Source organism: Ursus arctos, unplaced genomic scaffold (assembly GCF_023065955.2).
Source record: "Ursus arctos isolate Adak ecotype North America unplaced genomic scaffold, UrsArc2.0 scaffold_2, whole genome shotgun sequence".
NCBI lineage: Eukaryota > Metazoa > Chordata > Mammalia > Carnivora > Ursidae > Ursus > Ursus arctos.
Genome location: NW_026622874.1, coordinates 17216662 through 17231817, shown reverse-complemented (window position 1 = coordinate 17231817; position 15156 = coordinate 17216662). Strand labels below are relative to the sequence as shown.

General features: G+C 42.0%; 1 protein-coding gene and 1 long non-coding RNA gene across 2 annotated transcripts in view; one reads left to right on the top strand and one right to left on the bottom strand.

Moving 5' to 3' along the window:
* PAPPA2 (pappalysin 2) overlaps nt 1-15156 on the bottom strand; it is a 258945-nt gene that overhangs the window by 32295 nt on the left and 211494 nt on the right. Inside the window, exon 20 of the mRNA XM_044387894.3 lies at nt 5764-5835. Coding sequence (XP_044243829.3) covers nt 5764-5835 — 72 coding nt within the window. The remainder of the gene's footprint in view (nt 1-5763; nt 5836-15156) is intronic.
* Nucleotides 9830-12586, top strand: LOC113262788 (uncharacterized). Its single transcript, XR_003318922.4, has 3 exons — nt 9830-9894; nt 11824-11868; nt 11963-12586. It is a non-coding gene; the product is annotated as an uncharacterized LOC113262788 (long non-coding RNA).

The following is a 15156-nucleotide window of genomic DNA, read 5'->3' as shown; positions in this document are numbered from 1 at the left end:
AATGAACATTCATACAAAAGGTGCTTGTATGTCCTTTATCATGTTCTGACTTTCCTATCTATCCTATCTTGGTCTGAGTTTTCTCTTGCCAGCTAGTACCAGGAGGGAAGCAGTAAAACCAAAAGCAGAACTGGTCTTGAACAGACGCCAAGGAAGGACAGTGCCAACAGATTTTCAAAATGCAACCTATCCAGTGACTACGAAATCAAGACTAACCAAAAAGGCCACAAATCTGAACAGTGGCTCTTTAAGAGAAGGACCCATGGGTATAATTAAGATCAAAATCTAATCAAAATCTTAATCTTTTGATTAAGATTTAAAAAATCCCAATCTTTTGATTAAGATTTAAAAAATCCCCAGAAACAAAGGAGATTTGCAGTTATTCCTGAAAAATTAGCATGACCCACACACTATTGGCGTGTAACCTCTCTGAAGGCCCCAAGCTCTATCCCCGTGGGTGTGTCTCCACAGTTTTCTGAAGCTGGTTATCTGAACAAGTTTATTTTTTATTTTTTTTTTAAGGTTTTGTTTATTTGTCAGAGAGAGAGAGAGAGAGAGCACAAGTGGAGGAGGGGTAGGGGGAGAAGCAGACTTCCTGCTGAGCAAGCAGCCCAATGCAGGACTTGATCCCAGGACCCTGGGATCATGACCTGAGCCGAAGGCAGACGCATAACCGACTGAGCCACCCAGGCGTCCCTGACCAACAAGTTTCAAAGATAAATCTTATCCATCTAATTTAAAGCTGAGGGAACTTAAATTCAAAGAAGTTGGCTGACTTGTCCAGGGAATCGTGATAAAGGGTGCAAGTGACATTCAAGCCCGCCTCTGCGCACCGGACAACCTTTCTTCTGCTATTCTGTGTAGCCCTCCATGTACCTGTTGCTAGGTCTTCTGATTCTGTGCATGACAGGGTTTTTATTCTTTACTTCTCCTTGCCTTTAGGGGAATAGAAACAGGTGTCACTGAAGAATTAGGCTATGTTTTTCAGAGGGATACAAAAATAAATAAAACACGCATCTGACACTTAAGAGCCTGCAGTCTGTCGGAAGGATGGACCTATCCAATAATCTTGAAATTATGTGGTAAGTAAGGTGATAGGCATTGTAAGCATATGCATAAGAATTTACAGGAGAAAGGGTAGCTAATGCCCACAAAATCTTGAAAGGCTTTCTAAGTTTTACTGGGAGCCCGGAGAACATCAATTAACCATGGCTACTTGTACTATATAATAAATACTCATGAAGATAAACTGGGTATAACCTGACCATTTCTTGATTCTTACTCTGTATCATTGTTTCAATAAGACCCTCTCCCCTCATAGTGAACAAGAGTAGAGTCAGCATTTGATTCTAATTATTGGAACACCATTCTGCCTCTGTCCTCCCTCATAGCTCCCACTTTTGAAAAAGGAAGGGCACAGCTCTACAAAACAGCAAAGGGGCAAAGAGAGAGTTTCGGAAACTGTACTTCAAAACGGAGGCTGCTGAGAAGGACGCAATACGCTTGCAAGAAATACATGCTCACAGACAAAGCAGCACCAAACCCGAGGTCAATGGGCACTCAATTTTAATCATCCGGCAGGAGGGAAGTTAATCTTTTCTCTCCAAAAGGAGGCCGTAAGTGTGGTCTTTAGTCCTAGCTGCATTCCCTGGAGAACAAGGAGTTCTTAGTTTAAGTGGAACCTAGGGCTGTGGACTTTGGCAGAACTAATAAATACGACTTTATGAAAGAGAAAGGAAGGAAGGAAGGAAGGAAGGAAGGAAGGAAGGAAGGAAGGAAGGAAGGAAGGAAGGGAGGAAGGAAGGAAGAGAGGGAAAGAAACCAGAGAGGATAACACATGTGACCTGACAGTATCGTAGTGTTCACGGATGGAGAGAGCGCTCACTTCAATTACCGCGCCATAAAACGAAGACACCCCCTGGCCTCTCTCTTTCTCTTGCCATGACGGGAAAAGAGTACACGTTATTGGACAAGCATTTGGCAGAATCAGTGTTTGTTTTCTGCACAGTTATCCTAGACCATTTGTATACTTGTCTATATTTTAATGAGCGCAGGTCTGTGAGGAGGAAGAACAATCAGGAAACCAACGCAGTAGCCCAGGTGGGAAATGCTGAGGCCCCAAGAAGGGGCACAACGGTAGGAATGAGAAAAGCTATTCATGGAATGATCTGGTGACCGACTGGCCTGGTGACTGAGTGGACACGGCAGCTGTCTCCATGTGATCTGTGAATTATGGATTTCAGGGGGCTTCCATGGGAATGGCCTGTTTTCCCTTTCTTCTCTTGTTCTTTCCCTTTTCCCACCCTAGGGTTTGCACCCACTCACCTGGAGGCCACACTAGCAATTCTGCCTCCCGCTTTCTGCTTTACTCACTCAGTAAGCATTTACAAAGTGCCTAACAGTTCACCACGAATGCCACTACTTTATACCCATCAGCTCGGGACCAGACATGGCATGGTGTTTAAACACTCCGTGTACATAATTCACCTTAATTCCTTGACACACTCCTCAAAATAGCTTTGTCGCCCCCACTTCCCAGTATAGATTAAGGCACGAAGGCTCACACCACTCAGCTGGCCTAGAATTTGAATTTACATTTGGGTGACTCCAAAACCTTTCTACCAACCAAGCTACCATTCCCTGCCCATATGCAACTTACAAAAGAAAGAGACAATACGAGGAGGGGCGGGTCAAAAAAAATAGGAGGAGTGTTGGGTTAAGTTTTGAGAAACAACTAGAAAAACAGAATTTAACATATGAACAAGTTTGGATTGTGGATCTCTAGTACGCACATATGCTTGCTGAGACAAGGTGAACGCGTGTGCAATTATTTATATAAGATGTTGTAGAGAACACCTTAGAGCTATCTCTTAAAGAAGCAAGAGCCAAAGAATGATGGAGAAATGAAGGTGAAAGCTTGGTGGCAAAGGGGGTAGGACACAAAGGAGCAGAAGTGACAGGAAGCAGGACACGGACAGGGGGATAGCAAGGTGATAGATTCACTGTCTTGAGCGCACGGAGAGACGTGAAGAATGAGGTACTTCATTTTTACAAGGCTGGATGCCTCAAAGGGACATCACAGAGTTATATTCAGTACTGGAAAGCAAAAAAAGAAAACTCCTTTTAGATACTGGGGAACAAATGTCTCATTTGAGCTCAGATTTCTGTGCAGCACTTTTAAAACTTCCTCTCATCCACCGAGCCCTCTTTGGTTTATCTTGCCTCTGGGTCTGTTTTCCCTCCGTCTGTCTTTGACGCTCTTCAGTTGCCCCTAATATATTTAGCCGACTTTTTCCAGTAAAGAATTAGGTGTCTGCCAAGTGGCTAGTTCCAGCCTCTCTTGTCCTGTCTTTCTCCAGCTCAGCCCCTCTCTGCATTTCTTGCTACTTACTATATCTTCAGAGTTGCTTCTCTTTCTCCTCCCCTGTCTAATTCCTTTCCTTTCTGGTGTGTATTGATGCTCCTTTTTTTTTTTTTTTTTTTTTGCTTCTTCCTTCCACTCCTTATATGTTTTGTTTTGGTTTTTTTCCTTCTAGCCTCTGCTGAGAGATTAGAAGCAACTCTTGTCCTTTCAAATGTCGTCCTACCCAGAGAGTCTCAGGAAATACTGTAGAATAATCAGGATGGAATTAATGTTGGCTAGAATGACTCCTGGCCCAAAAAAGGTTCAATTTGGGGTTCCACAGGCTGGGAACCTTTTTGTCTGCTCCCATAGTGGCCAGGGCAGCAGCTCTCAAATTTCAAATTTCGGTGGTCTTCAGAAGCACCTGGAGGCCTTGTTAAAAACACATTTGCTGGGCCCCACACCCAGAGTCTCTGATTCAATAGGTCAGGGATGAGGCCTGAGAATGTGTATTTCTAACAGGTTCCTGGGAGATGCCTGTTGTGCTAGTCCATGGGACACACCTTGAGAACCACTGGAGCAGGGGTACCAGCAGCCGGCAGGTGCTCAAGGCTCAGCCGCGCATGGCAGCGGTTGGGCAGGGGCGTCAGAAAAGGGAGTGGGGTTTTTCCTTGTCACATCAACAAAGGGACTGAATAAAAGCCTAGGAAGCTCTGGTTAAGGGATCCAGAGGACGTGCTGGGGGTTCAGTGAGGAGGGGAGGACACATGGGGAAAGCTCTGTGTTGTAACCTTCTGGGAAACACGGAAGCCAGCTCCAAGCCCTGTCACCCACCCTCCCTCTTGCCATCACGCATAGAAGCAGCAGAAGGGAATTCTCAGGATCCCTTTGATCTCTTCCCAGTTCTGAGTCCTCTGTCTGTTTATCTCCCTCCTTCCCTGGCCTCCTCTCCCCTCTTTCTACCCCCTGCCCAGGGGGATGAGTCACCGCCCCTCCTCCCCACCCCACTGCCATCTGTTTTTCTAATGATGGCAGAAGATGAGCTGTTTTGTTGGCCCATGCTGTAACAAAGCATACTCCATGCTAGCATTTTTCCTGATGGACTCTCAGAATGCTATTTTATTGGTGTCATTTCCCCCACCCAGTTTTCTCTTTGTCTCAAACCCCACCCTTTCCCCCTCTTTGGCCTCATGTAGATCCCAGTTTCCCAGAATTAGATAAAGAGAAACAGGGATACAGAAGAACTCAGGGACTGACAAGCATGTGGGTTGGGTGTGTGTTGGGGGGAGGGTGCTGGAAATCAGTGGCAGTGCAACAGCTCTCGCTAGCACACAAGGAGCAGCCAGAATTACCCAAGTGTCACCACTAAGTGGCTTAATTACTTGCAGTGAGAGATTTGGATGGCAAAACCGATTGTGACTGAGGGGCTATCCCCAGGGCGAGAGGGTTTAAATTGTGTGTGTGTGTGTGTGTGTGTGTGTGTGTATGTGTGTGTGTGTGTGCCCCCTCCCCATGTCAGGATTCCTGGGTCACTCTCCCTCAGTAAGGCTGGGCCTCATTCTTGACTCTTCTTCACAATAACTCCTGTTAATCTAGCTAAGGAATTCACAGAGTGCTAAATCCCCTACTAGAAGGGAATCCCTGCGCGAAGAAGTACATACGATTCCCTGAGGAAGTAAAGGTCTGGTTCGAATTAATCAACGGTGGATTAGAGGTCTACCTCAGAGGCTGAGAACATGGACGCCGTGTGACCCAGGCAGTTGATGTCAATGAGAGATGCCCACTAGGTAAGAAGCCACAGGGAGCGGGGAGCATCTTGCTGACCCAGAGAGCAGCTGCCCTTCTGGGGTTGTAGCTGTTACTCAGAGTCAGCTAATTATTGCCATCGTTGCCAGATAGTCTTGTTTTTCAAGAGACAAATCTGCACAAAGTGCTTCATGTTGATTTTTATCGGGAGTATGTGTGTACGTGTATGTGCGATGTTATATATACATGTACAAATTTTATGTGAAAGCCCAATTTCTAAATACTGGCAACCAAAATAAAATCGCTTTCAGACATGGTGCTGGCCAAATAAACCTGTCTGTAGGCCATCAGTCCACAAAGCCCTGGTCTAACTAAGTGCAAGGAAGGTCCAGTTACAGAATCCTAAAACCATAAAAAATTCTGATTTGCTTTTCACTTATTTTTATTAGGTCATTTAAAATGAGACCCTGGAGATTTTGCTTAAAAAAAGAAAAAGAAAAAAAAGGAAGAAGAAGAAAAGAAAAAGAAATCCTAATATGTGTAATTTGGGGATTGGAGAGCTAAATTTACGAGATGAAACAAAGGGCATAGGCACGAGATCTTGAATTAGAAAGATTCAGCTCCCTGTGAGTGAAGCAGACTGGAGAACTCTGGGCTTGGGGGGGGCAGCTTACCTCACACGACTGAATGCAGTGGATGAGGATGGGGTCTGGGTGCCACTGCCGCCGCCCAGTGCACACGATGCTCTGCGGGGAAGATGAAAGAACAGAAAACAAAAACAGAGAGCCCTGGTCAGTAAGAGAAGGGGCAAATCCTGAGCTCCCCCTACCAGCCCAACGCCATTACCTGAGGGAGACCCTGGCTGTGCCGCACTGAAAGGGCCGAGCCCGGCTAGTCTTTCCTGCGGAAGTGCTAACCCTGCCAGCCGGAGCCGAGGTGGAACGCCTACCCTCTTCACCCTCCTTCACCAACCCTCCGAGGTATCAAAATTTCCAAGAGGGGTAGGTGTAATTTTAGAAAGCATCCTCAATGTTGTAATGACTTTAATTTGGTTCTAGGCATAAGATGGTTTCCATTTGTTTTGAAATTTTCAATAACATTACAAGAAATTGTGAGCTGTCTGGGTTGACCAGGAAACACCGTGGATTTTTAAGGGCTGAGAAATATAGCTTCACAGGAAGAGTCTTGAACTAAAAACGGCTCTCAAGAATCCTAGACGATAAGATGTGAGTGCCAAGCAAGGACCGGAGGATACATTGCGCAATCTGCAGCTCTTGTTAGCGCATTTATCCCTTCCTCGTGGGAAATAAAAGAAGGTCTATGCATTGGACAAATAAGGCTAATGTGACACCACTGGGGCTCAAAACGGCACCTGCATCAAGCTGGAGAGAGCAAAACCACGTTCATATTAAACACTGGTGACCGTCTGTCCCAATGGCCACTTCCAGATGTGCATTTAAACAAACATTTACTCTTTGTTGAATAATAATTACAACCCATTTTCACTGACTTTTTCCTTTTAATTTTTGCATTTTAAAATTTCAAAAGATACACTTCAGGAAAAGAGAAAGTCCCACAGGACGCTTCAGGGAGAAAAGGAGAGCCTCTCCATAGCCTGCTATCAACCCAGCCATTTGTAGACTTTCATACGCACATTTTAATTCAGTGCGCTAGGATACAGTGCAATCAGAAGAAAAATAATACACTGTCAGATACGAGCTTTACACAAGATAGCACTTCCAGTAACTGGAAATTATACATTCTAGAACGCTAACACTGTGCGATAATCAGATTGGAGACATTTGCATATATTAATATGTAGGCATATTAATATACACCTCATAGTTATGAGAATGGGAGTCTGCAAGGTTTTCCTGGAGTTGTACTACTATAAACTAAAACTCCTCTTTTGCCGCTTCCTTAAAGAGGAGATAAATACCATATATCCTAACAAATTCTGATATTCAAAATTCCACATTGTAATACCATAGAAAGTGAATTGGTTTTAAGTTTTCACTGCACTGGGAAAAAAAGGATTAGCAAATCTATACAAGATTATACAAACATATAAGGTAAACACAATGGGGATGGTCATCCTACTAAAAACGGACTATTCTGCACTAAAAGCCATTTAAGCAGACCATTTGCATATAAACAATGGCTCTGCTACCTGGGAAGGATTCTTATTTATGTTTTAAAACTGGTATCAGTGGAACTCTATTTAGCTAGCAATGGTCCTGACTTATTTAAAATATCAATGTTTTATCCTTCGTTGTCACCAAATAACGGTAATAGCATAAAATAGGAAGTTTTACCCTTGAGATGTAAATACATAGCAATCTTATTCCTTCTCCTGGCACCACATTCCCTAAGGATCCCCATTCCCAGTCCTTATCAGACATTCAAACGTATACAGGCTTCTCGTACTATGAGCCAGACTCCCCAGTCACAAGAGGGGTCTGAAGATCCACAAATCGAGTTGCTGACCTTCAAGAGGTCAATTCTTCCACATAAGGGTATATTTAGCCTGGCACCCTCACATGATGTCTCTGGCCAGAACTCTCCAGAACATTCTAGAATGTACCAGCCTCTCTTCTGCCCTCTAAACCTTCCACGCCATCTACCTCTTTCGTAAATGTAGGCATGTGGGTTTGTTAACACTTTAGAAATTCTAAGGCTATACTGCAAGGGAGGGAAAGAAAGAAAGGAAAAGAGTCTATCTTTACTTGCAATTCGGTTTCTTTGCTCTTTTGTCCTATCATCTCCAACTGATGTTTTCTATCTTTGTATTTTTATATAATTTTATTACCAGTAATATAGATTCACAGAATATAAAAGGTATAAAGGGTGCAGAATCTCCCTCCTACTCCTGACCCCCAACCACCCAAGTTCCGCCATTTGATTTTCTGTATTTTGTATCATTGCAGAGATATTCTATGCATATGCATACATACACTTATGAAACTATTCCTGCATACAAATTATAGGATACCATAAGTTTATTTTGTACTTTGGTCAGTTTGCTTGCTTGTCTTCATTTCACTTCACAGTGTTTCTTGGGGTTCTATTCATTTTATGTTATCTGGAGTGTTGCATCTATTGACTGCGCAGTATTTCATTGCACGTACGAACCCTCATTTACGTCACCAGACCCACGTGATGCATATTCAGGGTATTCACAGTCTCTGTTCCAACAAACAATGCTATGCATAAATCATTCCACACAGGGGCAGCTCTCTCTGTAGAATAAATTCATGACAGTAGAATCCAGAACACCGTCTCAATGATTCTTTAATGTTCTGTAATTCGGACATGAAATTAATTCAAACTGGCATCCTTCCTTAATCCCTATAAAATGGCAATCTTATTGGTATCTTCTGGTATCCGGTCATTTGTCTTCCTAGACTGCAAAATCCTTGAGAACAGGGTCTGCCTCCCACTCATATATCTTATTTCAGTGACTCAGAGACGATGTTTGACAAGCATTTGTCAACCACTAAATATGATGCTGTAGCTCCAGGATTCTCCACTATCTTCTGGCCTCTGAACAACATTCATCCCATAAGAAAAGATATGCTTATGTCATTAATTGAACTAATACTTACTGATCAAAACCAGAGGAGAATTTCAAATGTGTTTCAGGCCCTCAATTTTATGGACATGTTTGTGGTGGTGAGGTGAAAGAGGGGAGTGAAACAGGAAGAAAAGCAGTGAGAAGGGCTAGCTACTGGTGAGAGGAGTTAAATAAATTCAACAAGGAGGCCATTAGACTGAGCTGGCTCTGATCCACGGTGGCCCTACTTAAGCAAACCGGCATCTAAGCCTGTAAATGCTTCAAGGTTATGAAACTGAAAACTATGGACAACCAATCACAAAGAGTCAACTAGGCTTTAAGCTATAGCCAATCAATAATTTCCTTACTTTCCTTCCATTTTTCTCTACCATAGAGTCTCTCCTGAGCTCCTCTTGGTGGAGCACTCCTAAACACCTCTGGTTTGATGATGCCTGACTCAAACAGATTTTTGCTCAAATAGGCTCTTAAAAATTTTAATATGCCTCAATTTATCTTTTAAGAATTCACTATGATTTTCTTATTTTCTGGAATATTTTTGACAAATTATGATAGTATATATTACATTTGAAAGGCTATAGGAAACGACTGAAAGAACCACCTTATATCTTCTGTCCAGCTTTATCAAATCTTAACAATTTGACGTATCTGCTTCCAGAATTTACGTCACTAGAGATTCAGTTAACGTCCCCTATACATACCCCTCCAACTTCATTCTCCTTCCTTCCTCCCTACTGGGAGGAATTCTGAATTTTTAAATCATTCTGAATTTTTAAATCATTATTCCTATACATTTTTATATGATTATAACTATTGATATTATACTATTAGCAAGCCCCTTTGCAGGTGAATTGATTGTGAACAAAGCTTTGTTTTGAACTTTCCAAAAGAAAAACATTCATGAGAAAACCAGTTTAAAGATTTCCTCTTGGTTGGGCCATTTTAAAACTTTTAAAAAGTAAAAGGGAAAAAGGGAAGAACAAAGGGAAGGTGGAAGGGGGAAAGAGAGAGAGAGAGAGAAAGAGAGGGAAGAAAGGGAGGGGAGGAAGGGAAGGTCATAAGGCAATTGAAGTCTATTGCTTGGTTAAATGTCTCACTAAAGGTCACAAGACTGATGGTTAGCCAACATTAAGGTCTAACACAGAATTGCTCAATTGTTTTTTTAATCAGGAGGAGTTACTTGACAGAATGGGCTGCTAATCACAACAGACCACAAAGTTCTGCTGTTGACCAGGTTTGTGACAATTTCCTTATTACTACATATGTATGCAACCCTAAATAGAATACAGCATTGTTTTTTCATATTTATTTGGACAGTAGCACATTACTCTGCAGTTTGCTTTTCAGTTCTTCTTCCCCCATCCTCCAAGACTGTCTTGGACTCGATGCCTTGAGACTTACTCAAACCAAAAGCAGACACTTCCATACTTGAAACTGATGAAAAAGAAGATTTTTTCATGACTCATGTCTGAGGGATTTGTTCTCCCACTGATGTGTGTGTGGCAAGTGTCACTGGAGCTGTTACACAACTGTGGCCATCAAGAGGACACTCTGAGGGATGAGGGCAAGGATGAGGAGATGAGAAGACAGACGGGGAGGGTGAGACCAGCTAGTCGGACACTATGGCTCCTGGAGGGCACTGTCTTCTTTTTCTCTTCCTGCTTCTCTCTTCCTCTTGAAACAGTTTGTTTTTGCATAAGGAATTATTAATCCTTTGGGGACCAATTTGGGAAAACAAAGTCAGAAATTACAAGATTTGTTTTGACTGAGCAATTCTAGTGAAGAGCTGGGGAGTCGAGGGAGGGATTCCCTGCAGTGTTGAGCATCTAATAAACCTCACATGTGGAGCCACAGAAAAATCTCATTCGTTTGGACTTCACTAATTCCTAATTGTGATATACTAAAAAAAGAAAAGAAAAGCATTGTTCATCTGTGAAAAATGAAGTTATGAAGCAAACTAATAGAGGAAATGAGATGTTATGATGGATGCTTTCGTACTTCAGAACAGAACCCTTTCAAGTATAATTTAGAAAACTCATTTACATGCAAACAATTGCCACATTATGTATAAAAAAAATCATCTCCCCATGAAATCAGATTCTTGAAGGACCACTTCTTTCCAACATAAGTCAAAATGTTAATTTTCCTATTTTAAGTGGTAAATCTCAAAATATAATAAAACACCCTCTCAACACAGTGGTTAAGGACATTCATAAAATTCAACCTTACATAGGCTTTTGGAAAAATCAAAAGGTTTGCCTTGGGAAAGAGCTCTGGAGGCAGGAGCTACTCTCTTCTATGGGCTCTGGTTTCACACGGCAACCCCTTCTGAGCAAGGGACCAAATGAATCATATGCTGAGGAGACCTGGGGATGAAAATAAGACATCATTCCTACCCTCAAGAATCTTCCAGTTGAGAGGCAGAATGGCAGAAAAGAAGAAAAGGGAAGAAGAAAATAAAGATGAGGAAAGACGGGGATGAGAAAAGCACAAAGTGTTCCCAGCAAAAGTCTGAGGGGAGCTCGTCCCACACCCTCAGTTTGGATCCCCAGACCATTGGTGTCTAGGCACTGCCAGAGAGGTGTGGGAGGCTGTGGCACAAAAGCTCTTGTTTCTGGGTGTGAGCAATGGTACTGAATGGGCATTTGGCTGTCTCCTGCATCCCAGCTGCCAGATTCCACTGCTAGGTCACCTTGACTGGCAGGCCTTTATTTGACTGCCAAGAAGCCCTTTTGTTTGGTGTCCTCTCCTTCTGCCAGGTATTTCTCTGCAGATGTCATCACCATAGAAAAGCCTAGATCTCTGTGTGTAGATGAAGAAGGAAGGCACCATCACAAAAACAAAAGGCCCAGCAAGTCCACCTGAGCATTTCAGATCTTTACCTCTTGTCTGCCACAGCCAGCAGGCCCTTGAGCCATTAGAAATAATAGTCATTTTCATCCGTACTCTCAGTCTCACAACCAAAGCTGTTAGAAGTTGCTTCTTTAGTCAGTGTTCCAATAGGAAACACTGAATTGTCATTAATTCCCTTTCCAGCCCCATTTTTAAAAGGGACAGAAAAAAGAAACAAATGATCTACATGTTTCTGTCCACACACACACACACACACGCACACCAATAAACAAAGTATAGAACTTAGAGAATGGTGCTTTCTCTTTCACAGAGATAACTGGTGATACCTGTTCAGAGAGGAAGGAAACTTCCAAAGGTAACATTTGTACTAAATGAACTGAAATTTCATTTTTACTCACTTCAGACTGTATAAGACATTTCAGAACTGTTATTTTTGATTTTTACAACAGCCCTGCAAGATAGATAATACTATCCTCACCCTTGCTGATAAATAGACAGGGGCAACTGAAGGGTAAGTATTTGAACCCAGGGGGACCCCCTCTTCTATATGTGAGTTGCTACTTCGAGTTGTTTTTCATCAAAACCCCAGGTTACTAAGTCCTCAGAAATTCTTCCTTTAATGGAAAGTATATTATTCTAGAAGTCAGGTATCATTTGTAGGAATAAAAACCAGCAGAATCCCCAGAGGAAGGCAAATAAATTTTGTGGGCATCTCAAAACTATACCTGATTGTTCTTTAAAAACAATCTCTCTCACAACAAAGAAAAGTAGAATTATAGGAACCTGTCTCTCTAAATTATTTTTGTTAGGGAAGGAAGGAAAGAAGAGAAGTGTAGGAATGAGGAGGTTCTTATGGTTGAGATGAGTGGCTTCTTTTCTATTTGATGAGCAAACTAATCCGATACACACTGCAGGGGGAAGAAACAACTTTGGCGAACAGGGCGATTCAGGGGAGATCACGGTGGACTTGGGATCGGACAGGTTGATTGCACTTCTCTCTGCTTCTTGTTAGCTGTGCAAGCTTGGACAAATCATCCAACAACAGCTTTATTGGTAAAAACAAGGCTAATAAAATCCTGCTTTCCTAGTTTATTGGTTTGTGATAAGATTAAAATGAAATTATAAATATATAAAAAATATATGTGTATGTATATATATACACAACTTTGAAATCAATAGTGTTATCCAACTGTAAGATATCATTTTTATTACAAAGAATGAAGTCATTGGAAGCAGACTAGAGAAAATGATGCAACTTAATTCATTTGCTCTGTAGCCTTGCCAGATCTAAAGGTATTTGAAGTATGGGACATAGAGATTTGCACGAAATAAGGAGATCACCATTTGCTAAACAAAGGAGCCAGGCTCCAAACAGACATGCTTGTACTTAAAATATTTATTTTGCCAGTATTTTATTTCGTCATACCAGTGTCTCTCAAAGCATTACAGCGGAATGACTGGGTGCGTTTCATGGCATCGCCAGCCTCTCTGAAGGGTAGAACCCAGCTCCGCCCCTCCTACGAACTGCCCAAATGATTCTTAAGGACACCACAATTTAAGATTGAGTACAATATGGAACAACCCCCAAGATAAATCAAGGTAAGTTATAAGGATTTTACTCGATGAAGAGTTTCATTTAACACAACTGCTTTGGATTATAAGGCATTTCCTCTTATTTATGAGGACAAGCTTAGATTTCCTGTTGCTCAGGGGCTGCTGGGTGCCACAAAATAGCAGACATCATGAAATCATCTATGGCTGGTGCATAATCTTATCTCTGAGGACCTGGGAACACAAGAATAACCTCATCACCATTCCCATTGCTTCCATTGACTTCTTTCTCTTGTTTTCTGTGATCATAAAGTTTGATTTCCTAAAAACAAAGCATCCGTGGAAGTTTTTTTTTGTAAGCAATGCTCCTTTAATTCATTCTATCTATGAAATTGTTGAGAGATGCAGAGGTGACAGCTTTTTGGACATGCTCTGCTAATTCTCATTAACTACTGGATTAACACTGGGTTTCTTCTGGCATAAAGAATATTGATTTGGGTTATGTTATCAATTATGTATTCAACTTCTAAAATTCTGACCTTTGGATCTTTCTCAGGAACGAATTACTCTTACAAGGTAAGTATGAGGCTCATTTTGTGAGTCACCTCAATTCTTCCTCCACATTATGAGAAGAAGCTAATTACTTCAAAATTGCTTCACTTCACAAGTCTCAAAAGCTCTGCTAGAGTGATGATGCCTCACAATATGCAAATTATGGTCAGCATAGCGGTGCCCCCAAGTCGCAGAGGACAGTATCATTGCAGATGGGAAGAGCGGGCAGAGGTGTGGAAAAGCAACCTGTTTCTAGTAAGAATGGCAACTAATCAAGAAAGATTGTTCCTCATCAAGCACAGAGTTAATTTCTATCATGTTTCTCATCTGATCCTCAGGTTAACCTTATGAAATAAGTATCATGTCTACCTTACAGAAGAGGAAATGGAGGCACAGAACACTAAAATGTTCTAAAATTATGCACCTGATACATAACAGAGATTATGAATGAAAACTCAGCTTTTTTAAAAATACATTTTTGATTCTAAGGTCTACAATATTTCTGTGATGCTATTGTCCTCAAAATCATGCCTGCATAACCTGTTTCAAAACCTGGATTTACTGACTAGACCATGGTCATGACACATGCAATGATATAGACAATAACACTTGGTGTTTGGCTTAAGGAGAAAAAAGTATTCTGCATTTTCTCTCTGGGGTGGGCAACTTGAAAATAACAAGGATATGATTACATACTCCCGCAAAGCTGCCGACATGCCCCAGTTTGATGAGGAAGTAGACATTTACTTCCGAAGTAGAAAATGGTGCTACAATTTCTTTGCTCACTCAACCAATGTTTATAAGACACCTACGAGGTTCCCAGCACTGGAAAAGTCACTAGGAATATAAATGTAAAGAAAAAGCTATGGAATAAGGGTAAATAAGTAATAATGACTCCCCTGAAGGGCAGTTAAGAAAAAGGAGGCTTTCAGAAAATAGAGAATATTGTTTTCTAGTTTGGAAACCATCATGTCTCTGTCATTGGTACCCCTGCTATCTTCATGGAGACAACTGAACTGCTCTTCTTTGAATGTTCCACTTGGAAAGCAGAAGTGGGAGACCCCCAATCACTGGAAGGTCTGCACTCTGGCCTCCCAAACCCTACATCCACCAATTGTCCCCACTGGATGCCTTTATGGGGAAGTGGGTACAAAAGAGTTCCTTAAGCAGTTTATTTCTCAAGAAGAAAAAAAGGGTCTGAAATATCCTAAACCTTTCCCCCTTCAGCTACTAATGGAGAAAGAGAAGCCTTTTCCCAGGGGAAGTTCAATTTAAGGGACTGAAGGAAAAGGTCTAGACCATCTGGCACTCCATGAAACAGGAGTCAGGAGCTTTTCTGGAGCTCTTCCTCTGGGCACTGTAATTCCAGCTAGACCTTCACAGCAAACTATGGGAAGTGGGACAGAAAGTCTAGAAAGACCAGCGATGGGAGAACCAGGCAAGGTGTTTCTCTGGCTTTCTCCTTCCCACCCCAACCTGCAGGCTCCTGGTTTGCTCTGCCCTGCTCAGTGTCCTCCTTAGGTTCTATGTCCTAGGAGGG